Here is a 27,423-nt window from a genome sequence, read left to right as displayed (position 1 = left end):
GTAGGTGCCGCCACTGGCGCCTACCTTGTGTGAATGCTCTGAAAAGCTAATCATTTGCATATCACAGCATCTTCTTCCTGTCGGTTAAATTTCGCGTCTGTAGCACGTCATCTTCGTGGTGTAGCAATTTTAATGGCAAGTAGCGTATAAACAAGGTTCGTTGTTAATATTACTGGTCTCATTAATTTTGGTATGGTAATTGCCATATCAAATCTTTTTACCTTATTCTTTTATCTCCGCTGAGTCGACAATTTATTAGCACATTTGAGGTTTTGAAGGAACATAGATCCCTTCGGCCTAATTGTACTCTCGCTAGGTCAGGGCAATTACGACTTGCCCAAACGTTTGGGGGTGAGGATTTTGAAGCACGAGGCCTTACGAGAGCGACGTAGAACAAGTCATGCTGAACGCACCACGTACACTTTCGGCATTACCTGGTCATCATACTGAGAAATAATTTAGCACTTAAAAGTTCATTGGCTGTAACGGCTCGCCTACCTCCCCATCGTGGTCGGCTTTGCATCAGGTTTCAAAATCGCCACCCTCCTTCGTAGTGGTAGGTGTTTGTGTTAGCTGGCGAGCGGAAGTAACCCAGACCGGACACGCACCCCCGTGTTGTCTGTCGCCAATTCGCAGAAGGACCTCGGTGCCGACACTAATCCTGTGGACCGTGAGGCTCGCCGAAGCTCCATCCACAGTTAAACGGCCCTGCAGTTCATTTGTGGCTGTGTAGCAAGGGGAAGCGCTCCGTCGTACATCAAGGAAGGTGCGTCATGTGTTCGGTAATAGCAATATGTTTCCTGCGCTCATGTTCGTGGTCCATAAGCAGCTACGATTCATTCATGTTTGAATGAAACTCTTATTTTGTTTTATCAGGCAGTTAAACATATTCCCCATTTTTCTCGTAGTAGAATTGTACTATTTATGATTTGACGCTTCTTACGTATTATTTCTTAATTTATGGACTAGATTTTTTTTTGCAGTCAATTTTTTTATTCGAAATTCGTAGCAGCAAGTAAAACTACATAATAACAATATATACATATCAAAATCTGTAGAAAGCCTTGTATATGTCACTATAAGTTTCAATCGACATAGGTGTTGCCAAAAGCGTCCCAAGGGAAGATACTAAAATTATCAGTCTTGTTGTTAACGAGAACATAAACCAGAATTTAATTTTTGATTATTCAAAAAAAAATATGAACTCATTCATCTACAATGCCAGTCATACAATTTTTCTTTCTCATAACTACATTTCATTTACTAAAATTAATAAATATGAACATACTCGTGTCTGATAACTGTAGCACCTTTATTGTTTATTGCAGTAACATTTGATGTGCTATCTAATGGGATTTGGCTGTTTGTCATGTTGTTTATAACAGACGTACCAGTTAAAATTACACATAAGATTTAAAAGTATTGAAGATGAAATCAGTTGTTTTATCCTAAATGTCACCACATCCGATAAATATCAAAGTGACTACTATCTGCTGTTTTGCCACATGAGGCACGAAGTGTCCCTCCGTGCAGTCCACTGACACTCTCCGGGTTAATGAAATCCAACAGAATTTTCCTGCATTTCTCAAAGCGTTTTTTTTTCTTCCTCCAGACATCGATGATCACTTCACAATTTTTTCAGTACGTAAAGCTGGTATTGTCAGACGTGAACCAAAGTTTCAGGTCCATTCACACAGGTAACAATGAACCATCCAGATTAATAACGGACATTATTGTGTAAAAAAGTGTCAATAGCAGACGTTGAATGCAAAGTCGCCTCAGTATTTTTCACCTTTGATTGAAAGTGTTCTTCTAACGCTCATTCCCTTTTTAACATCAGATCTGCGTGCATTGTGCATTCAAGGTTCACAAAAACTGACGATACCGCACTAGTCAATTTGCATTCGTAAGACAAGCTCTGAGCACTTCAGTTTCAGTCATACCTGGTTGCGATATGTTTCTCGATACATATTGTATCTTTCTGTGGGAAATTTTTTTGAAACAAATAGGCTAACTCCAAATTCTCTAGCTCTTACATCGTTAGTATTGTCTACTCTAAAGCAACGTCGTGTAAGCAATGTGGTTTCTCGGCCAATAAAATTTGTTTGAATTCAAAGAAATATTAAAAAGTCACGCATTTATTGTCAACGTTATTTCTGATATACTTCTACATTGTTTTCCTGCCTTCGTTTTTCACCTTGATATTTGACATTCATACCAAATGAAAGAGTCGATGGATAAGCTTTCTCTATAGCTTACTCCTGTTCTTTTCAGAATTTCGGACATCTCGCACCATTTTACGTTGTCGAACGCAATTTCTAGGTCGACGAGACAAATCCTATGAAAGTCCCTTGATGTTTCTTCAGCCTTGCGTCCATTATCAGTCGCAGCGTCGTGACTGCCTGTCCGGTGCCTTTACCTTCCTTAGAGCCAAACTGATCGTCGCTTAACAGACCCTCAATTTTCTTTTCCATTCTTATATGTATTATTCTCGTCAGTATCTTCGATCCATGAGATGTTAATCTAATTGTCCGGTAGTTCTCAAATCTATCTGCATTTGCTATCTTCGGTATTGTGTGCATGATATTTTTCCGAAAGTCTGATGGTAGGTTGCCAGTCTCCTTCCTTCTTTCGTCGATCAGATGAAGTATTTCCTCTGTTACCCATGGCTTCTTCGTATTTACCTTCCTTGTTCCTATGTTTATCATCCCAACATCTGTGATTGCTGTTTTCAGACATGTCCACTCTTCTTCACTTGAACTTCCTACTCTGCAGTATCAACAGCCTTCGCGACCTTCAAACGCGTCACATCATTCCTCAGAGCTTTCTCATCCCATTTAATTTCCGACTGGTTCTTTCGGACGGTTCTCTTAAACTTAAGCCTGCTCTTCATCATTACTAAATTGTGATCTGAGTCTATATCGGCTCCTGGGTATGCTCTACAATCTAATATCTGATTTGCGGCGATCTTCTGCATGCACACACATTTGCGCAGATATTTGTGCAGACAAATCGTAACGTGTGGAGCGGACTTTCCTTGTAAGCGCCAACACACTAAATAAATGCTTTCGTGATTTCTTTTAGGTAACTACCACTGTGTCTCAGCAGTTGAAATTTGGCGTGCGGGTTTAAGTGACGTCAACTACAAGTGGTAGAAATCAAGGCAAGTTTCGACATGACAAGTCTGATTATCTCGTCTAGATTCGGCGTGACCTGGGGAGAGTATTTGAGCCAATTGGTGGTACTGGAGCCCAGAGAGTTCTTTTGTGTGGGGCCCATTATAAATTATTCATATGTTATTGTTATTATTATGTGTATAGGGTCATTTTATTTTAATTTATATTTCATTCGAGGTTAAAACATTTCCTTTCATGCAACAAAGAGATGGGACCCAAAACACTATCTGGAAGTGCATTTGAAAACCTAAGAAAAGAAAAGGAAAGAACTGCAGTTCTCCTTTCAGGAGACTTGAAAAATAGGCTAAAACCCAACAAGGAGGTGGACACGTGTAGCACTGCAACAGATCAAGATGAGAGTAATGCCGATATTGAATCTGATGATACGGAAACACATCCACATACAAATGATGACAACCAACCACAACCATCAACTTCCCATCATATAGCCCCACCAGTTTCAGAAAACAACTACGAAGAGTACGAATCTTCCACACATAGTTCTTTAGATGAGGAAGGATCAGCATTGGTTGTCATGATTTACCTCCGCTAGAAGAAGACTGTTCACCAGAAATAGGTGAAATAGTCTTTAATGATCCAAAAAAGTGGCCTAGCTATCCATTGATTACTGATAGTATTCGAATTGTGCTGGTTGAACGTGGCCCTCAAATAGTTGACGTATCTACCTTCAAGTTTCCCGTGTCGGATGGAGATGGACGTTTCGATGGCAAGTGGTTTTACAAAAAATCTCACAAATGGCGAACATGTGTGGAGACAATGGTTACTTTATAGCCAGTCGGAAGATTCTCTATTTTGTTTTCCCTGTCTCCTCTTTGGGATCGTCGTGGAAAGTCATATTCATTTTCAGAATTTTAACAAAGGCTTCAGTGACTGGAAACACTTACACCCTCTCATTTACAATCACAATCGTCCAGCCACAGGTTGTGTTGCATGCAGTGGAAAGATTTGCAAAATCGACTAAAACAAAAGAAACCTGTAGTTGATGAAATTCAAGAAAGTATTCAGAAGGAGGTAGAGAAGTGTAGGAACATACTGAAAGTAGTCATAGACGTATTCATATTTTATGCTAAGAATAATCCACCGGTTCGAGAAACAGCAAAGAAAGAAATCATTGGCGAGTCATGTAGCGGAGTTTTTTTAAGCACATTAGAACTAATAAGTCACTATCATCCTAAACTAGCAGAGCATACGACATACGTTAAATCAAATAAAATGGCACTCAGTTATTTTTCCCCTAAAGTCCAAAATGAGCTCATAACTTTAATTGAAAGTAACATGTGGCATAAAATCTTGAATCAAATAAAAAATGGAAAATACTTTACGATCATCTTTGACTGCACACCAGACAGTGCTCACATTGAGCAAATGAGCCAAGTTATTAGATCTGTTGACTTGTCAGATGGGAAGTGTCAAGTTAAAGAAAGTTTCATTGACTTTATCAACACTAATGAAAAAACAGGTGAAGGCATTTCAGTGGACATTCTTAAAAAACTTAAAGAAGATGGGCTAAGTATTGATAATTGCATAGGTCAGGTTTATGATAATGGCAGCAATATGGCTGGAAAATATATCGGTGTGCAAGCTAAAAATCTCAAACAAAATGATAGTGCTCGGTTTTTTCCACGTGCTGTACATAGTTTAAACCTTATCGGATCGCATGCTGCCGCTGTTCCGCCTCTAATGATTACTTTTTTTGGAACAGTTCAAAAGATATTTACTTTCTTCAGTGGCTCTTCAGGAAGGTGGCAAACTGTGTTGAGTAACTTCGACATTACGTTGAAGGTTCATTGTGACACTAGGTGGTCAACCAAACGAAGAGCCCTCATAGCTTTAAAAAGAACACTGAACGAACTGTATGCAAGTTTGGAGGAAATGGCAGATATTAACCAAGACAAATGGAACCTGGAAACGTCAGTGGGGGCTCAAGGACTCATCAAGCAAATGTCTTTTGCATCTGTCGGAAAGGATTCTGGTCTCGACTGATAAAATCAGCAAGTCACTTCAGAAAGAGACTGTTGCAGTCGACAAGGCTAGCAAAATGATAAAGGGATTGTGAAATATGATTCAGCAAATCCGAGATGAAGGTATTGGTCCAGCAATCGACTATGCAACAAAGCAAGCGCAAGAAATCGGTGTCGATGATAATTTTGCTGAAAAAAGACGGATGATCATAAGCCGACGTCTTTCTGATTCAAACAAATGCATGATGACTATCTCGACTCAGAACAGGAGTTTCAGAGGGAAATAAATTTGGTTTATGATCAAATCCTGGCAGAACTCACTAAGAGGCATGCGGCAATGGCTTCAATATCTTCAGAATTTTATTTTCTAACGGGAGAAGCTCTAAAAAAAGAGCCAATTGATGTTCTTCTTAAACATGCTGCAGATTTTGGGATTAAATATTCACATGATGTATATGTAGTTGAGCTGTCACAAGAATTGGAAACTTTTCGAATGCAAGCTAAAGAACTCATTAATGATGTTGAAAAAGCAACACCACTTGACATTCTTAAAAAGATTCAAGAGCTTTCTTTAGAAGATATATATCCGCATATCCAAATAGAATTTACTAACACTTCCTGTTAAGGTGGCCTCTTGTGAGCGAAGCTTCAGTAAAATAAAGCTCATCAAGAATTATTTAAGATCATCCATGGGATAGGAACGTTTGTCAAATTTAGCTATTTTATCGATTGAACATGAAGAGGTAGTGAAACTTATCTTAGAGAAATTAATTGATAATTTTGCGAAAATCAAAGCTAGGAAAGTAGCATTTAAGTAGATTAACTGAGCTTAATAACAGCGTTAAGTTAAATTTGATATAGGTATTCCAAGCATCTCAGTGTATTTTGAAATAGACTTTGTAAAATATAACGAGTTTTTGTATTTAAATGAGTGTTTCTGTTTCTTAATCCTTCATAACACCTTTGACTCTGAGCTGTAAATTAGTTTAGTTCTGTCTTAAATTTCTGTAAATTAACAATAATGCATATATATATTTGCCAAGAAACGCCTTCACATTTTCTTGGGACAAGAGAAAATATCAATCTCTCTGTATTGATAAGGGGGTGCATTCTTTGCTTCCTGGAGGGTTACACCACTGTGCACACACAAAGTGACTTGGACCCTATAGGTTAAATATATTCAATTTAAAACCAAAAAGGGATGAAGATTCAGTTGAGTTGACGAATAACTTGCACTAGTGTGTGTCTGACATCATCGTGCAGCAGTAGGCAGTGTTCCTGTACCAGCAGCTCGCTGTCCACGCCATCGACGAGTCACCATCTTTCCGCGATTTCCCCCCCCCCCCCCCCCCCCCTCTCTTCTTCGACAACAGCCAACAGAGCTAACGCGACTACTTGACATGGGTTCGGTTTCGTAGAGAGACTGTTGTGGTCTGCGAGTCAAACAAAGCCGACGGTGGCCGCTGGCAGGTCACGTTGAGCAGCTCGTCACGCGTGCCGACGGCTCTACCTGCCGTGTGGTCCAATGTCCTGCCCGCGTCGACGTCAGCGTTTACTGCCTCGTCCCGTGTGAGGACGGCTTGAGACAGGCTGCTGCAACTCGTCGCTGACTCCGCGGATAGCGGCACTGGGACGGAGTCGACACCCGAGGTGGTCCCACACGTGTTCTGCCGGAGACAGATTTGCTGAGCTTGCTGGCCCTGGGAGTATCTCAACATCATGCAGACAGTTCACACAGACGCGTGCCATTTGTGGATGTGCATTATCCTGCTGAAAAATAGCACGGTGATAGTCTCGCAGGAGATGGTAAGACATGAGGACGCAGGATGTCCGTGGCAAGCACCGCGCTGTCACAGTTCCCTCAATCAACACCAGCCACGACGTGGGGTTATACCCGGTCGTTCCCCACACTACGACGCCACGAATGACGCTGCTGGGCTCGAGACCTCTTCCCAGGTAGCCGACGTATTCGTCGATCGTAGTCACCTGGGGAGGTTCAGAACCGCGGTTCATGGTTGAAAACAACGCGACGCCATTCATCAGCAGTTTATGCCATATTTATTTATTACTTGCTTACCGGTGGTGGAAGTAGAAAAGAATGATAATGTGCGTTCTATGATTTGAATGTGCACACCCTATCCCAATTTATCCTCATTTCCACTGTTTTGTCACTTCTTTACGGTTGGTGTGTGTGTGTGTGTGTGTGTGTGTGTGTGTGTCTGTCTGTGTGTGTGCGTGTGTGTTTGTGTGTGTGTGTGTGTGTGTGTGTGTGTGTGTGTGTGTGTGTGCCGGCCGGAGTGGCCGAGCGATTCTAGGCGCTACAGTCTGGAACTGCGAGACCGCTGCGGTCGCAGGTTCGAATCCTGCCTCGGGCATGACTGTGTGTGATGTCCTTAGGTTAGTTAGCTTTAAGTAGTTCTAAGTTCTAGGGGACTGATGACCTCAGCAGTTAAGTCCCATAATGGTCAGAGCCATTTGAGCCATTGTGTGTGTGTGTGTGTGTGTGTGTGTGTGTGTGTGTGTGTGTGTGTGTGTGTGCGTGTGTGTGTGTGTGTGTGTGTGTGCCAGCGTGCGTGCGTGCGTGAAATTAATTTCCCATATCATGTTCAGTAAATCAAATATTTTGATACAACGAGATTAAAAATGAGTTTTGTCTTCAGAATGCGCTTGATAGTTCAGCACGGACAGCAGCCATGCCAGTTCCCTGAGTAGGCAAATTGATGTGGTGAAGTCAATGTAGGTAAGTAATATCGTGTGTAGCTTATGATCTTGTACTCTGCGACAACAACAAGAGTGAGTTCATTAGGCATTTGTCCAGAGACTCCGTGAGGGCCGCATTGCACTGGGAACTGCACATTGTCGCTCCAGAGAATAAAATTATCTTTGTCAGGGAGAATATTGTGGTGAGTAGAAATAAACGTATACAAAATGACATCCAGGGATAAGGTGCATTAATAAGTTGCCATGGTCACTAGTAACACGGGTACCGGCATTAAAATAAGTTGAGGAGAAACAGTACAGATGGATAATTCAATATTTTGGTGAGACCATAGCAGCGAAATAAATATTTTCAGGTTAATTTCCATTTGGTTAAATTTTCTTCAGAAGAACTTTGCATGCAAGATACGTAAGTATACTTTTCTTGTTAGGCATTCGGTAAGAATGAGATTATTTCAGAGCATGAATACTAGCGTTGAGAGAGTGAGTGTTTGAATTAGTAGGTAAATAGAACCACATACACGTATGGTATGAATCGGTGATGTCGTGATGTCGTGTGAGAGGCTGGGTCTGGACGACAGTTGGACACAATATTGATCCCGTTGCGCAAATTAAACAGGAGACCTGTTGTTCTCGGTGACGCTACGTCCGAGATATCGGTATGGCGGATGACCGCTGCCACTACTCGTACAAGTCATGTCACTTATCCAGTGGTTGTGTGCAAGGTACGCGCAAGACTCAAGGGGATAACCCACAAGAAATAGTGCTTACTCAGCTGTAGACCCGAAGGTTCGTCCTGAAAATACTATCTTCCCAACAGAACGATTAAAATGGCAAAACCGTAAAACTGCCAGGGGTGTCGGAGGTGCGTACGCCGGCCGCAGAGGGCGCGCCACGCACCGTCCACACCTCCGCAGAAGGCGCGGCTCTGAGGCGGCCCGCTGCCTCCTGCAGGGCCCGCCGCACTCCCACGGGTAGCGCTGCAGACGCCACGAGACTACGCAGTCTTCGCTTCCACCCGCTGCACGCGAATGTACACTTCCGCGGTCCCAAATCTCGGAAGACTAGCAGTGAGAAGGCTACGAACATTGCACTGCATTATTATTAAGGGGCGGTGAAAAAGTTTCCGTTTGAGGGATTTGCTGCGGCGTACTGCGACGTAGCGCGACTCCGATACGGGTGTACAAGGACTGACACGTGGACAAGGTTTCAGTGTGGCACTCGTGTGTTTCCGACGTACGTCTGAGCAACGCTGAAACTTGAACTACAGCGACGTTATTACCAAATGCGTCCAAACAGGGTAACGTGCTGTCATTGTTTCCTCGGCTGCCGAAAGACAAACAGCAGTAGATATACATCGCAGAATTAAGTATGCGTACAGGGCAGCACGTCTGTCACAAACCACCATCGTGGCCAACGAGTGCTGTTGCGTGATGACAACGCACGTAAACACACAGCAGATGCTGGCGACGCACAGGGCAGGGCAACCCGAGTGGGGACACTCACTGGAGCACCTGCCCTATAATGCCGACCTTTCCCCGTGCGGTCCCTCAAAAAAGGCGTTAAAGGTTCGGCGATTCCTGTCGGACTTGCGTGTGCAGCCGGCAGTTGCGGACGTCTTCACGCAGCAGCGCCCAGCCTTCTTCCAAACGAACACATTTCTCCCAACGAGAGACAAGTTTATCGATACTGACACTGGAGAATGTGTGGCTTTGCTGACGGTGCCACAGCCTCACCCCTGCTTGCACCACTTCATCACTATCAAACTGAAGGTCTCAAAAGTGTTCTTAAAGTTAAGGAAACAGACGGACGTGGGATGGGTACAAGTAGGCCAAGTCGGGGCTGTATGGAGGATGATCCGCGTCGAGTAGCTGCAGAGCTTGTGTGTGGCCTGGCGCTGTGATGCTGGACGAGAGGGTGCTCCGTGTCTGGACCCACTATTCGAATTCGTACTTTTAGTTTTCTGAGGGGTCCCTTAGTACCTTGCACAGTTTACGGTCATGCCGTTAGGTATGCGTTCCAAATGCAGCATACGTTGAAGACCTCAGAACACTGTGACCGTGACTTTGCCTGCTGATGGCATCGTCTCGAACATTTTTGGCGTCGATGGTCCTCTACGGTAGAACTACATTGATGCTCTCTTGTCCTCGCGGTCAGAATGATGATCCTAGCTTACAGCATCTATCGCAGTGCTGTAAAGTAACCCATCACCACAACGCCCAAAATCCTAAACAAATTGTTGACGTTTCACTTTTTCGTGTCAGGAGAGCGCATTCGAGGTAATACTGTTGATAAAATATCGATGTACGTATATATCGTTAATTTTTTAAAATAATATGGATATGTATTTTGACATTTTTCAACCGATATATCGATATCGAAATGGCAGTATCGAGTGCCGATATTTTTATTTTGTTTTATATCCAACTTTTGATAAATATTTTAAATTGTTCTTCTGACATTTTACTTTCATTGTGTGAATAAGTGTTACTACGTTTTCAACTTTCATCACCTTGAGCCAGTCTTTCTCTTGGACTGCGTGAAGCAAGTGCAGGTGGCACAAAGAAGAAGGTCTGATTGCACGGGAGGTGACGTTGTGAATGGAGTAACAACATTTCTGATGTGAAGAAATAGCACAACATCTGTTTCGAAAAACAATTTTTAATGCAACTAGTGTTCCATCTCTTGAGATCCGCATTCTTCGAAAATAGTTGCTGAAATGATGAACAAAAAGCTTAATTACAATACTGGTCATTGCGGTGTGCGGAGATGTGTGAGGCGAAATGCTAACGTAATCGGCGTTCGGCGCTTCCAACAGAACCTGCAACGTTTCACTCCACCACGCAATTTTGACACTGTATCTGCTAGGTCGCTGGCGTTTGCAGAAACGAAAAAAAAGGCAAGTCGACATGAAGTGTTCACGACAAATTCCATATGTGACGAAACCGAACGACGAACCCATCGGATAGTTTTTGTTGTGCTACTTACAGGATCACAATTATTAAACTATATGAAATAAAATCGTCATAACTTCTACATCGTTTGCGTTAGGACGTTCAAACTGCATAGTTTGCCAGGGGTAATGATGGGAATTTCTATGGTTTGCTTTAGCGATGAAGTCCACTTTCATTTGGATGGGGTTGTCAATGAGTAAAATTGGCGCATTTGGAGGACTAAGAATTTTTCGATCGAGAAGTCTCTTCACTCTCACGGGTGACAGTATGGTGTGCAGTGTCCAGTCACGGAATAATAGGTGCGATATTCCTCGATGGCACAGTCACTACAGAACGATACCTGAAGGTTATGAAAGATGATTTCATCCCCATTATCCAAAGTGACCTTGATTTTGACGATATGTGGTTCACGCAAGACGGAGTTCGACAACATAGTGGCAGGAGAACGTTTGATATCCTGGAGGAGCACTTTGGGGACTGCATTCTGTCTCTGGAGTACCCAGAGGCCACTGGCACAGACCTCGGTTTACCGCCATATTCTCCGGAGTTGAACACGTCTTGTAGAGTCTTGTATCAAGGAAGCAAGGGAGAGGATATATTTATGGGCGGCCGGTATCCTCTTTGTAAAACACAAATGCAGACTTGTATTAATACATTTACTGAACAGAGTCCAGATGGTACAACCTCAACAGTAATAGTCCTCTTGCAGCCGATATCGATAATCTTGCCATTATAAACTTTATTCTCAGTGCTAGTCACACTATCGCCACTAACTTGGTCGCCAGGTACTACCACAGACTGTTACGTGAACTGAGCCCGCTCTGCTCTGCGAGTGAATGACTGGCGCCAGTTGGAAGAGTGAGTCAGTGAGGCCCTCTGATGCGGTCGAGAGGGCGCTGGCGGAGTGTCGCTTGTCGGTGTCTCTCTGCCGTGATAGGCCAGTGCCACCTAGCAACAAGGCCGCTACACTGTCTCTGGAATCGCTCGTGACGTAAGCACTACCGGTCATAACAAACACAAAGCCACATGTGCTGTCTTGGTTGTTTAGCCTGTGTAGCCGTTACATGATTGTGAATTGAAATGCTGGTGTAATACTGTTCATACTACTTCAACATACAAAATGCCACTAGATGCTGTATACCTTCTTGTAGAGGGCAGTTATACTGTTCAGGAAAGAGTCAGTACATTCCATTTCCCTCGTGATGAAGATGCAAGGAGGGAATGGATAAGAGCTGTTCACCGTGATAATTTTACCCCTTCAGATCACTCTCTGGTAAGTAGCAGCTTTAGTAAATAAACATATGAAATGGTTCTGTTTAGCCTGAGTGTTAACTGTAATTTATAAACATAGCGTGTATACATAGTGTTGCGGTTGGCAGGAGAGCCAACACCGTGTTACTAGAGGAGGCCGAAATGCACGCGTTTTATCTCACGCAGGCTGGCGTAAGGCCTGGGACAGGACAAGGAAATTAGAATTTAGAAAAATGGACGTAGCTGGTGGAATACTTAACTTTAATCCATTAGTGATGAACGTCGCTCTTGACGGTGCATGATTCACAATATCAATAATAACTGAATATGGCGCCTTGCTAGGTCGTAGCAAATGACGTAGCTGAAGGCTATGCTAAACTATCGTCTCGGCAAATGAGAACGTAAGTAGGCAGTGAACCATCGCTAGCAAAGTCGGCTGTACAACTGGAGCGAGTGCTAGGGAGTTTCTCTAGACTAGACCTGCCGTGTGGCGGCGCTCGGTCTGCAATCACTGACAGTGGCGACACGCGGGTCCGACGTATACTAACGGACCGCGGCCGATTTAAAGGCTACCACCTAGCAAGTGTGGTGTCTGGCAGTGACACCACACATAGGTCAAACTTTTCTCATACTAACATAACGTAATCCATCATTTTTAACAGGTTTGTGAGCTGCATTTCCATGCACACGATATAGAAAGAACTACATCAGCATATGATGCTAAGACTTGAAGATTAATTACAGCGCCTCTTGACCGTCCACGTCTAAAGAAAGGAGAACATCCTGAAGATCGAAGACAGCGTTAGAAAAATGCTATCGTCAGATCTGTGCTGAAAGAAAGTTTGATTACTCATGAAGACCATAAGAAGGCAATATCACTCTCTTCGTTGAAGGAATTATGTGATAAAATTAACAGTAGTGATTTGAATGGGTGGACCTGTGTCAAAAAGTTGCACAGTGTGTATTTTCTTTTAATTAGTGAAGTGCCATTTTTGAAAGTTCTGTGTTATGTTACAATTAACGCAAACCTTACTTTCATTGTGCATGTCAATGATTTACAGCTAGGTCAAACAGGGAACACAAAGTTTCTAGTAACTGTAAGCACCACATCACAGCTAACTAATATTCTTAATATTGTCAAATTAAAATTTAGCAACAGAGAAGGTCAGGAAACTTATGAGATTATTGATTTCATAACCGCTATTTTGAATAATTTATCTGAAAAGTTTCCAGATAAACATGAAATTATAAACTTTATGAAAGAGCAGATTTAATTGCTAAAATGAAAGAAGAATAGTGCAAGATATTCAAGGGATATTTTAGTCTTGTGGTCATTAGTTCATTCTATTTCTCCTCACTGTTACAAGTTTTTAAGAAGCAGTGGTATAATAACTATGCCTAGCCCTGCTACTCTGACTAGAATATGTGGTGGATTTGCTAATAATCCTGCTCTTGAACAATTTCCTGCAGATATTTAACTGAGAAACTGAAATTTTTAGCTGAAGAAGACCGGACAGTTGTCCTCTTGATGGATGAAATCCATTTAAAGTCACAAATGGACTACAAAGGGGGAAACATAGTTGCTCAGGCCTATAATAGTAGTGAATGTGCATCTGGAGCCTGCATATTCATGGTGCATAGTTTGGATACACAGTTCAGCGATGTAGCTCATATTCTGCCGGTCAAAGCCATGCAGGCCCCTGCTCTTTTCACCTTCCTTAAAGATATTTTATTGAAGTTAGAAAGCATAGGGTTTGAAGTTGTTGGTATTGTATCTGATGATAATGCAATCAATAAGAAAGCTGTATCTTACTTCAGTGATCCACCCGAACTTAAAATTAAATACCGACACCCTTCTCCAGGTGCTGGAAGTAGGTCTTTTTATTTTCTATTTGATAGTGTGCACCTGTTAAAATGCATATGTAACAACTGGCTGTATCAGAAAGAAGAGATTACAGAGGTTCCGGATTTTAATAATGAGCTGGATGGTGGTTTTGCGTCTTTCAATAGTTTGAAATCTCTTCATTTGCCTGAAAGGCAATATTATTGAAATTTGCAAACAAGCTATGTCTTAAATCACTATACCCCTCAATCATACAAAGGCAGAATGTAAACCTTGCTCTCCATATTTTTGACCATACAACAGCTATTGCTCTCAGGGAATTAGGGTCTAAACACAATTTTGAATACTGCAATGATACTGCAACTTTCATTGGGATCATTTGCAAGTGGTGGGATGCAGTTAATGTAAAAACGCAGCCGGTCGCGGTGGTCTAGCGGTTCTAGGCGCTCAGTCCGGAATCGCGCGACTGCTATGGTCGCAGGTTCGAATCCTGCCTCGGGCATGGAAGTGTGTGATGTCCTTAGATTAGTTAGGTTTAAGTAGTTCTAAGTTCTAGGGGACTGATGACCTCAGATGTTAAGTCCCATAGAGCTCAGAGCCATTTGAACCATTTTTTTAATGTAAAAACACTGTTAAGAGGTCAAAGGCTATTAAATAGGTTTCAAGAGCCAATAACCAGGAATTCTCAGCATATACTAGAGTTCCTACATCAGTTTGCAAATTGGTTACTAAAGGAAAATTCTCAGTGTTTAATTGGTCTTAGCAGACAAACACATTTAGCTCTTAGGCATACCACTCTTGCTTTGGTGGATCTGGCTAAGTATTGGCTCAATGAGAAAAAGAGGGAATACTTTCTAACAGGCAAGGTTCAAACTGGTGACCTGGAAAGCAAGTTTCGTAAATTTCGTCAGATGAGTGGTGGTACTTACCATGTGTCAATTAGACAGATTTTTGAGAGAGAAAGTAAACTGAGGGTACAAAGCTACGTATCATTAATATTAAAGTCCCAAAGAATGTGTGATGTTGGAATTGCCAAGGATGAATTTCTTCAAAATCATCAAAAAGTTCGAGGACTGAGAAATAAAATTAATGAATTAACTATCTGCATAGATGAATTAGTGTCTTCAAACCCAGCTGACATAATCTACGTCTCTGAACATCATGTGACCACTGGTATAGAACATTTAAGTGTTACAGGGTTTAGCTTTTGTAGATCAGAAATGGAGAAAGAAGGAGTTGCCACATTCACCAGGAACTGTCATAAATTTAAGAACATAGACATTCATAAATTTTGCCTAGAACAGCATATGGAAGCATGTGCAACAGAAATAGAATTTCACAAAAAATCTTTCATAATATTAAGTGTATGTCAAGCACCTGCAGGTAACTTTAATCTGTTCGTAAACCACCTTGAAGCTGTACTGGCCCTTTTAACAACCAAAAACAAAGAAATAGTGGTTGCTGGTGATTTCAATGTAGATTTCCCTAAAGAGTCTCCCAATAAAAACTTATTTGAGTTAGTAACACCATCATTCAACTTAATACCCACTGTAATTGCTCACAAACAGCCATTGATAATATCTTTATAGAAAAGTCCAATGAACAAAATTACATTACAAAACCAATAGTCAATGGCCTCTCAGACCATGACATGCAGTTCCTTTTGTTAAATGTTAATACTGAACAGGATATAAAATCTGTTAAATCTGAGCTCAAGAGGATAATCAATAAGCCAAAAATTGATTATTTTAGGACACTACTCAGAGACATTCACTGGACTGATGTTTACAGCGCTCATGGCATGAATGAAAAATATAACGCTTTTGCTAATAAAGTGCTTACCTTATCTGCACACTCTTTTCCCCCAAAACTTACCAAGGTCAGAGCAAAGTCTACAAAGAAGCCATGGATTACTTAAGGAATAGGGGTATCTTGTAAAACAAAAAGAAAACTGTATCTGTCAGTCCGAAACAGTTCCAATATTGATGCTATAGCACATTTCAAGAAATACTGCAAAATATTAAAGACTGTAATATGGACAACAAAGCAAATATATTACAAGGAAAAGAAAGTCAGATTAGATAACAAAATAAAGACAATATGGGATATAGTGAAGAAGGAGAGCAGTAGAACCAGACATGAAGAGGAACAAATAGGATAAAGAGTAAATGATACATTGGTGACAGATGTGTATAGTGTTGCAGAACCTTTTAACAAACATTTTGTAACTGTTACTGAAAAGATGGTGTTGTCAGGTTCAGTAGATGCTGCTATGGAATACCTCAGACCAGACATTTCAAGTAACTTCCATAATATGAATTTGACCCTCACTACCCCAGCAGAAATAATGTCCATCATAAAATCTTTAAAAACAGCTAGTGGATATGATGAAATATCAACAAAGTTAAGTAAAGAATGTGATTCTGAGCTAAGTAAGATATTAAGCTATCTGTGTAACCAGTCGTTTATCAGTGGAATATTTCCTGAATGGTTGAAATATGCTGAAGTTAAGCCACTGTTTGAGATAAACAAACAGCATAAAATTTTCGTCCAATTTCACTGTTGCCAGCATTCTCAAAATTTTTAGAAAAAGGAATGTACAATCGGCTTTATAACCATCTTATCTCAAATAACATTCTGTCAAAGTCACAGTTTGGATTTCTACAGGGCTCTGATATTGAGAAGGCTATCTACACTTACAGCGAAAATGTGCTTAATTCATTAGACAAAAAATTGCAGGCTACTGGTATATTTAGTGATCTGTCAAAGGGATTTGACTGTGTAAATCACAATATCCCTTTAAATAAATTAGAATATTATAGTGTAACAGGAAATGCTGGAAAATGGTTCAAATCTTATATCTCTAGCAGGAAACAAAGGGTGTTATTAGGAAAGAGACATGTATCAAGCTATCAGGCATCATCCAACTGGGAACTAATTACATGTGGGGCCTCACAAGGTTCCATTTTTGGGGCCATTATTTTTTCTTGCGTTTATCAATGACCTTTCATCAGTAGCATTACCAGATGCCAAGTTTGTTTTGTTTGCTGATGATACAAACAATGGAATAAATAGCAAATCAAGTGTAGTCGTAGAAAGATCAGCTAATAAAATATTTGTGGACATTTATCACTGGTTCCTAGCCAATTCTTTGTCACTAAACTTTGAAAAAACACATTACATGCAGTTCAGAACTCGTAAGGGGTGTCCCACGAGTATATGCCTAACATACGATGACAAGCAGATAGAAGAAGTGGAGAGCGTTAAATTCTTGGGATTACAGCTTGATAACAAATTCAACTGGGAGGAGCACACCACAGAACTGCTGAAACATCTTAGCAAATCTCTATTTATGTCAGACATAGGGGATATAAAAATGAATATAAAAACGTGCGCGCATGCACACACCATAGTTCTTTTGACAGCCTGAAACCCATTACAGCCGAGGGCTCAAGAAGTCTTTGGGGTGCTCTAGAGGGTGTCTGCCGTAGCATCCCGAACGAGATAGCGGCGTTTCGCGCAGTCGTTATTGCAAGTCATATCAGCAAAAACAATCACCTTCTTAGCAGCAGGCAGTGCGAGTCCAGCGGCAGCCCTGCTCATATACCATACTATGCTTACCTTCATTCCATAATGTCACATGGTATTAGTTTTTGGGGTAATTCATCAAGCCAAGCTAAAGTTTTAAGGGGACAAAAACGTGTAGTAAGAGTTATATGTGGTGTGAACTCAAGAACATCCTGCAGAAGCCTGTTAGGGAACTAGGGATACTAACTACTGCTTCCCAATATATTTATTCCTTAATGAAATTTGTCATTAAAAATATATCACTTTTTCAAACCAACAGCTCAATTCATGGAATCAATACTAGAAATAAGAATAATCTTCACAAGGATTTAAAGTCACTTAGTCTTGTACAAAAAGGTGTGCATTATTCAGGGACACACATTTTCAATAAGTTATCAGCAACCATAAAAAGCTTAACAACCAATGTTTAAGAGAAGATTTATTGGTGGCCAGCTGCTTCTACTCCATTGATGAATTTCTCAGTAAAACCATATAATATAACTTATGCACAATTTCAGTGCAGTAATGTGTTCATTGTAAATGTGTGTGTGTGTGTGTGTGTGTGTGTGAACAATCTAACTTCTGCACCATTTCTGTGCAGTAATGTGTTCACTGTATTATAGTAGTTGTATTACACGTTTATTACCTTATAAATAAATAAATAAACTCTTTTATTTTAAATTCAGTGCATTAGTATTTGTAAAATGACTGTTTCATATAGTGTTCGTTAAAAAATGAAGATCATTCCACTTGGGACCTGTGGAATGGTACATTAGCTTATTTGTTTTAGTTGTAAATATTTGTCATGTATTGTTGTTTTTCTGACATGTTCTACATCCTGGAGGACCTCCTCACTATGGATCAATTGGAATGAAAGTAAATCTAATCTAATCTAATGAGACAGACATAAATGACCTTCCAAAAGTGACATATAATGAAGGGTTAAATGTAGTTGTGGAAGATATTGATATACAGGAATTAGATGAGGATGTGTGGCCTGTACTTCACTACATAAATGGTTACTGCTCATATGCAGTCATTCAGAAACTTAAATGTGATTATTGTAAAATGTATCTAACAGGAGATGACGAGAATGTGAAAGATGACAGAAATCATTTAACAACTGTGACCAATAGAGGTTGTCTCTACTATCCTAGTCAGGATGTTATAACATGTGTAGCATGTGTATATGTTACTGCACAGAAACTGCTTACAGAAAAAGAAGAGTTATTTCTTCGGGAAAAGTGTCAAAGAAATGTATTGTTTTGTGTATGTCATAGCAACTTGCCTGATGACATATTTGTTGGGTTTGCTTGCACTGCAAATCACTCTGTACATGAAATCATTGACAATATACTTGGTGCTGCTGTCAATATTCTTTTGAATAATTATACAAAGAGGGTCAATGACATTGTAAATACAAATAGTAGTACAACCCTCAAGAGAATGAGAAAAATGGACTGAAAATTTGGCTCTGTTTCTTTTCTTGTGCTTTTAGATAATAGACAAATACGGTAACTGTGTAAACATAAATATTAATTCACTGCTTATTGAATTCCCAAACTTTTCCTTGATTTCGGTAAACAGATATTTATGCAGATAATTCATGATTTCACTTAACTTCAAATTACTTAAGTTTAAAGGTGATTTTAGGAAAACAAGTTCATCGTAAAAAAATAAGGAAACATTATTTAAAGTATTAGAATTTCTTTTTATTGTAGATAAATGAGTTATTTGATAAACGTAAAGTCCAATATACACTTGCAGCTACAAGTCTCTCTCGACTCGCAGCGTAGTTGTATGACTCTTAGGCAGACGTCACACACGCAGTGCAGTGGCCTCGCTTCCAGGTCGCACTGGATGGGCCCGCTTGCTCCAGCTCCTACTGTCGACCTTTGCTTTATCTTTGCCCACCGGTTTGCTGGCGACAGCTTACACCAGCACACATGCTACTCCTTTTTGTGGGGCTACGATGAAGACGAGGTGTACAGCAACAACCCCCAAACCACGGCTGAGCTGAAAACAGACATTCAAGAGGTCACCAACAGCATCGACGTTCCGACACTTCAGTGGGTTATGCAGAATTTCGCCATTCGTCTGCGCCACATCATAGCGAGGATGGCAGGCGTATTGAACAAGTCATAACCTAACTCCGAATATCTGTAGTGACGTTTACATGTAGAATAAAGTGACTATACGCCGTAGTTTTTAACCAATTTATGTTTCAGTAATTATCAGCCTGTATATGCAGTTACGTTGTTAGGAAAGTGCTTATCAGCGAGGGTGAACGTGCACCGTCTTCCTTGCAGGTGTTGCTCTAAGGGGGATAAGCAGGCCGCTAGCTTGTTGCCGGCCGTTGTGGCCGCGCGGTTCTAGGCGCTTCAGCCCGGAACCGCGCTGCTGCTACTGTCTCAGGCTCGAATTCTGCCTCGGACATGAATGTGCGTGATGCCCTTGGGTTGGTTAGGTTTAACTAGTTCTAAGTCTAAGGGACTGATGACCTCAGATGTTAAGTTCCATAGTGCTTGGAACCATTTGAACCATTTTTTGCTAGCTTGTTGATGTACAGAAAATCTAATTATACAGCTCTAAGACCGGCAGTATACGTACAATGTGCAGCCGATATTTTTATAGGCCGGTACGTCGATATATCTTCCGTCGGTACCTCGATATGTCGAGAGCCGATACTGATGTTTTGTAAATATCGATATATTGGATTCCCGAAATTTTTAAAAATATCAGTAGTCCTAATTCTAGGCAGCCACCGCGCACAAAGTTTTCTGTACCGTAGTTCTGCAATGATGGGCTGTAATCGCTATCGTGATGTGCTGCATGTCCCTGAGAGATATGTCTCTGCTGATTGACAACTTTCTCTGATGATTTCATCAATCCAATTCCGATGAGTCTCGTTGGTTGTCATATACCGTCGTCCGTTCCGAGCTCTCTCACACACGTTGAGCTTAGCACCACCGGTCCCTTCATTACGAGCACGAACAAGCCAGTGCTCGTGCATGACTGATGTCGATACAGTCGTCACCGGTAGACAGCTTTCATTCGGCTACGGATTTCACTTGGAGGCACGGATGGTTCTCATGCTCCGACAGTCGCCTTAGACACGGCCGTGTCACTAGCGGCAAACCAAATTTTAATTTTCTCTTCCTGGGTGGTGATTCTCGTTTCACATTTCTCTTTGTGTTCCTTTACACTGTGCTTAGTGCACTGTTTGGATAACATCTCGTTTTATGATCACGATGAGGTGTCTAGAGAAAATGAATTTCTTCTGGAGGTTTACCGAGAGTTTTTCTTTCCGTGCGCCATTCGTGAATGGAACGGATAAGGTAGACAATGAGAGTAGCGCCACAAGAGCCCCCCCCCACCGCCGACACATATCGTCAGAGGTGGAGGTGCAGTATAGGCGTTCGCTATCAGATCAGAAGTATTTGGACTCGTTGGCGGACATTGATATTTTGGTGGTTTGAACTTTCGAGACCCTTTCAGTGAAATGTTTCAATGTCTGCGGAATAATGGCAGCCCATTCGTCCTCAACAGCGGAGATCAGAGATGGTTGATGTTAGTCCCAAGGGTCTCGAATGAAGTCGACGCTCTACCTCAACCCAAAGGCGTTTCGATGGGTTCAGGCCGGGACTGAGCAAGTTGGTCCACTTCATCAATATTGCTGTCCACAAACGATGGCCGTACAGATGCTGCCTTGTGACACGGTGCATTGTCATGCTGGTAAAGTCAGTCATGGCCTCCGAACTGTTCCTCTACTGTACGGAGTACACAGTGTTGTAAAATGTGTTCGTATCATTCCGAACCACATCCTAATCACGAAAACCGCTCCCGTAACGTAACACGACCTCCTCTGCACTTCACTTACGGCACTACACATGATGGCAGGCATTTGGAGAAACCCGATCACTCACTTGTTACTGCCACAGGGTACAGCGAGATCCGCAACTGCAAATCACACGCTTCCACTCACCCACCTCCAGAGTCGCCCAGCACTGGCTACGGAAACATGTGGCTTACGAGGAGTAGAAGAAAGAGTTACGGCCGAATATGGGCTTGGTTGTAGGACCGAGAAAGGGAAAAGACTAATTGAGTTCTGAAATAAGTTTCAGATAATAACAGCAAATACTCAGTTCAAGAATCGTTCTTGGAAAAGGTCGGAACGGAAGATACCAGAATATTCGAGGTAGATTATATCATGGTCAGGCAGAAATTCCGAAATCAGATACTGAATTGTAAGGTGTATACAGCTGCAGATATAGAGCCAGATCATATTGTAGTGGTGATGAAGAGTAAGCTGATCTGGAAGAGTCAGTGTGCTAAGTAGTAGGACACAGAAGTACTAAGAAATGAAAACAGACGGTTCAAGTTCTTTGAGGCTATAGATACCGAATAAGGAATAGTTCAGTATGCAGTTCAGTTGAAGAGGATTGGACACCTGTGAAATGGGCAGTTTGTGAAGGTGAAAAGGAAACAGAGGTACAAAGAAGTTAACTGCGAAGAAACAGTGGGTTGCACAAGAAACACTTCAGTTCATCGACGAAAGAAGGAAGTATAAAAATGTTCAGGAAAACAGAGGAATAAAGAAATAATGTAGAGAAATAAATCGAAAGTGAGGCGAAGTGATGGCGAAATTTCTGCAGGAAAAATGTGAACAAATCGAAAAGGAATGATTGTCAGGAGGACTGAATCAACGTATAGAAAATTCAAAACAACATTCGGAGAAATTAAAAGCAAGGGCGCAATGGGAATTCAACTGGTTAATTAAGATGAAAGAGCGGATAAGTGGAAACAGTACACTGATTACATTGGTAGAAGAAGAAAGTGAAGTCGACATTGAAGAGGTAAGGGATACAGTATTAGAATCAGAGTTTAAAAGATCTTTAGAAGACTTAAGATCAAACAAGGCAGAAGGGACGGATAACATTCCATCGGAATTTCTAAAATAAGGGGGGGGGGGGGGGGGGGGAGTGGCAACAAAACGATTATTCGTGTTGGTGTGTAGAATGTATGTATCATTAGACTTTTGGAAAAATTATCCACACAATTCCGAAGATGGGGAGAGTCGACAAGTGCGAGGATTATCGTACAATCAGCTTAACAGCTCATACATCCAAATTGGCAACAAGAATAAAACGTAAAAGAATTGAAAGGAAAGTTGAGGATGCGATCAGGAAAGGAAATTGTGACGTTGTGGTTGATAATGGAAGCAAGACTAACGAAAAATCAAGACACGTTCACAAGATTTATTGATCTGCAAAAACCGTTAGACAACGTAAAATGGTGCAAGATGTTCGAAATTCTGAGAAAAATAAAGGTAAGCTATAGGGAAACACGACTAATACACCACATGTACAACAACCAAGAGGAATCTAAACAGAATCAACTGCTCCCATTAAAAAGAGTGTAAGACTCTAGACTTCGCCGTTAGTGCGGCGGTTTGCGTACCTCAGGGACACAGATAGCCTTACCATAGGCGCAACCACAACGGAGGGGTATCTGTTGAGAGGACAGACAATTGATTGGTTCCTGAAGAGGGGCACCCAGACGGTTTCGTGGTTCCCGAACAGGGGCAGCAGCCTTATCAGACGTTGCAGGATCAACAGTCTGGATGATTGACTGATCTGCCCTTGTAACACAAACCTAAACAGCCTTGCTGTGCTGGTACTGCGAACGGCTGAAAGCAAGAAGAAACTGCAACTGATGGCGTCTTCATGAGTAAAATATTCCAAAGGTAAATTTGTCCCCCATCCGGGGCGGATCCTACTCACAAGGGAACCTCCCCATCGCACCCACCTCAGATTTGGTTATAAGTTAGCACAGTGGATAGACCTTGAAAAACTGAACACAGATCAGTCGAGAAAACAGGAAGAAGTTGTGTGTAACTATGAAAAAATAATCAAAATATACAAACTGAGTAGTCCACGTGCGAGATATAAAACTTTTTGAATAATGCGAGCTCAGTAGCGCCGTGGTCCCGTGGCTAGCGTGAGCAGCTGCGGATCGAGAGGTCCTTGGTTCAAGTCTTCCATCAACTGAAAATTTTTATTTTCAGGCAATTATCAGAGTTCAGGCACTCAGACATAATCAACTTCGCTCTCCAAAATTCCAGGACATGTTCAGATTTCCTTGGACATATACAGGTCTACACACGGAAAAATTTGAAAACGCTAAAAACATATGTTTTGAGAGAGCGCAGAGGAAACTGTGCGACTGTGAAACTGTTGCATTCATTTGTTGCATTTTATGTCACAAACTCTTATGTTTTCATCACTTTTTTGGGAGTGATTATCACATCCACAAGAAAACCTAAAGCGGGCAAGGTAGAAGAATCTTTTTACCCATTCGCCAAGTGTGCAAGTTAGGTGGGTCCACAACGTATTTCTGTCATGTGACGCACATGCCGTCACCAGTGTCGTATGGAATATATAAGACGTGTTTTACTGGATCAAATGTTTTCGGTTCCCATTGCAGAGGCACGTCTATTCTTCTACTAATCGCACGGTTTTGCGGTGCGGTCGCAAAACACAGACACTAAACTTATTACAGTGAACAGAGACGTCAATGAACGAACGGACAGATCACAACTTTGCAAAAATAAAGAAAGTAAAATTTTCGCTAGAGTGAAGACTTGAACCGAGGACCTCTCGCACCGCAGCTGCTCACACTGACCACGGGACCACGGCGACCGTCCGCTTACATCCTGCTTTATATTACCTATGTTGCCGATGGACTACTCAGTTTGTATATTTTGCTTATTTTTTCATAGTTCCACACAACTTCTTCCTGTTTTCTCGATTCGTCTGTGTTCAGTTTTTCAAGGCCTATCCACTGTGCCAAATTATAACTAAATCTGAGGGGGGTGCGATGGGGAGGTTCCCTTGTCAGAAGCATGTCGTCAACAGGAGAAATAAAACTGTTGTTCTACGGATCGGAGCATGGAATGTTAGATCCATTGCTCACGGAGACAGTTTAGAAAATTTAAAAAGGGAAACGAATAGGTTAAAGTTACATATAGTGGGAGTTGGTGACGTTGGCTTATTGACATGTAAACCCCTGAAACAGGTAGGTTGTTGGCAAACACAATTTCAGTTAACTACAACACAGATTGAGTAAGATGTCAGCTCACAATAATAGGGCAATAAAAACAGGTAGGGCTTGCAAGCTGCTGTCACTGCTGCAAAGCGCAACTGATGATAATCGCGTGACGCATCATGCCGGGAGCAGCCAATACACGTGCGCGGGAAGACGCTCGTAGTTGGAGGAAAGCGGCGCTCCTGGTGGCGCAGAAAGGCCATCCGCGCGAGCGCTCCTCTGGTTAAAGGCTGAATTAAACCTCAGCAGTGCGTTGCGTCGCGTGGTGAATCGGAGGTTCTTGTTTTCCCTGTTTTTATTCAATGGCAGCTAGTGCATTCCAGGCGGCGCTTAGCTGAAAACCTCCAACCCCGTTGCTAAGATTATCCGTCATACGAATATGTATGGCCTCCTTAACAACACAGTCACAGAAAGATGACGCTGGGGATAAAATTTCGGTCTTTTCGTAAAACAGACGATGTCCCGCGTCCACGCAATGCTCCGATACTGCAGATTTATCAGGTTGCCCCAGGCGTGTATGACAATGGTGTTCGACGCAACGCTCTTGCACGGTTCGGCGCGTCTGCCCAATATACGATTTTCCACATTGGCACTGGATTTTATACACGTTTCCTAAGCCCAAGGTCGTCTTCGATCGAGCATAATTAAGTCCTCAATTTTGCTAGTGGCCGAAAACCACACTTGATATCGTGCCTTTTGAGGATTCTTCCTATTCTTGAAGACATGCCGCCGAAATAGGGCAAGAACGCTGTTGCAGTGGGTGCCTCTGCATCGTCGTTTACATCCCTGCTTTGAATTTGCTTAGAACGGAATGCGTGGTGTATCTGTCCATCAGAACAGTCATTCTGTTGGAGTACCGTTCTTAGGTGCTGTAGCTCACCAGGCAGACGGTCGGCACCTGAGACCACACGCGCTCTGTGTACCACAGAACGTAAGACACTGCCACGTTGGGCCGGGTGATGACAACTTGTGGCCTGCAAATGTAGCACCGTGTGAGGTGGTTTGCGATACACACTACGTCCCAGTCTACCAACAGATTTCTTCTGACTATGACGTCCAGGAATGGTGAAATGCCATCTTTTTCCACTTCTACTGTGAACTGTATGTTGGGATGGATCGAGTTCAGACGCCGGAGAAACACAGGTCATGTCTCTATTCCGTGGGGCCACATCATAAATGTTTCGTCTATATACCCGCCAGAAGGAGGAAGGTTTGAGACTTGCCGACTGCAGTGCTTTTTCCTCAAAGTCTTCCATAAAATAGTTGGCCACTATGGCGACACCGTCCACTTATTCAAAATATTGGTCACTTAATAAAAAATAAGTTGAGGTAAGCACACGTTTAAATAATGACACAATACCTTTCTCAACCTGGCTGCTGATAAGCTCTAACGAGTGTCGCAGGGGCACTTTCGTAAATAGAGATACAGAGTCAAAGCTAACCAAAATATCCGACGCTTGTCGCTTACGTGTCTTCAGGCGTCCTATCAAGTCCTCTGAATTCCGGATATGGTGGTCACACTTTTTTAAGGTGCTCGGGTAAATTCAAAGAAGCTGAGGTTTTTGAAAGTTTCAGGGGGAGCATTAGGCAAAGATTACCAAGAACACGGGAAAGGAATACAGTAGAAGATGAATGGATAGCTTTGAGAGATTAAGTAGTGAAGGCAGCAGAGGATCAAGAAGACAAAAAGACGTGGACCAGTAGCAATCCTTGGGTAACAAATGGTTCAAATGGCTCTGAGCACTATGGGACTTAACATCTGAGGTCATCAGTCCCCTAGAACTTAGAACTACTTAAACCTAACTAACCTAAGGACATCACACACATCCATGCCCGAGGCAGGATTCGAACCTGCGACCGTAGTGGTCGCGCGGTTCCAGACTGAAGCGCCTAGAACCACTCGGCCACCTCGGCCGGCTCCTTGGGTAACACAAGAGATATTGAATTTAACTGTTAAAAGGAGAAAATTTAAAAATGCAGTAAGTGAAATAGGCGAAAGTGAATGCAAACGCCTAAAAAATGAGACTCACAGGAAGTACAAAATGGCTAAGCAGGAATAGCTACAGTACAAATGTAGGCAGCTGACATATGTAGGGATTTAGAAACATATGTTACTAGGGGAAAGATACCTCCTACGGGAAAATTATAGAGGCCTTTGGAGAAAAGAGAAGCCGCTGGTGTATGCATATCAACATCTCAGATGGATAACCAGTCCTCAGTAAAGAAGGCAAAGCTGAAAGGTGGAACGAGGATATAGACGATGTACAGAAGGTAGCTTTGAAGGAAATGTTACAGAAATAGAAGAAGACGAAGATGAAGACGAGATGGGAGATACGACTGCGAAAGAATTTGACGGAGTACTGAGAGACCTAAGTCGAAACAAGGCCCAGGGAGTAGACGAAGTTCCGTCAAAACTGCTGATAGTCTTGGGAGAACAAGGCATGCCAAAACTCTACCATCTGGTGTACAAGATGTATGAGACAGATGATATACGCTCATACTGCAAGAAGAATATAATAATCCCAGTTCCAAAGAAATCAGATGCTGAGAATTGTAATTATTACCGAACTATCAGTTTAATAAGCAGTGTGAGCAAAATACAAACAGGAACTCTTTACACAAGAATGGAAAATCTGATAGCAGCCGACCTCTGGGAAGATCAGTTTGGATTAAGGAGAAATTTAGGAACACGCGGGGCAACACTGGCAACGACTTCTCTTATAAGACAGGTTAAGGAAAGGAAAACCTACCTTTACAGCAATTGTAAATCAGACAAAACTTTTGGCAATGTTGACTGGAATACTTTCTTTCAAATTCCAAAGGTA

The 27,423-nt window shown here is 41.9% G+C and overlaps 1 protein-coding gene across 1 annotated transcript in view; it reads left to right on the top strand.

The window, feature by feature from the left end:
* LOC124550810 (putative uncharacterized protein ENSP00000383309) overlaps positions 1-27,423 on the top strand; it is a 132,976-nt gene that overhangs the window by 50,325 nt on the left and 55,228 nt on the right. The window contains exon 3 of the mRNA XM_047125537.1: positions 13,581-13,952. Within this exon, the coding sequence (XP_046981493.1) occupies positions 13,581-13,952 (372 nt within the window). The remainder of the gene's footprint in view (positions 1-13,580; positions 13,953-27,423) is intronic.

The sequence above is a fragment of the Schistocerca americana genome, chromosome 9 (assembly GCF_021461395.2).
Source record: "Schistocerca americana isolate TAMUIC-IGC-003095 chromosome 9, iqSchAmer2.1, whole genome shotgun sequence".
Lineage (NCBI taxonomy): Eukaryota > Metazoa > Arthropoda > Insecta > Orthoptera > Acrididae > Schistocerca > Schistocerca americana.
The sequence above is the reverse complement of the archived record's forward strand: the minus strand, read 5'-3'. Positions and strand labels throughout refer to the sequence as shown.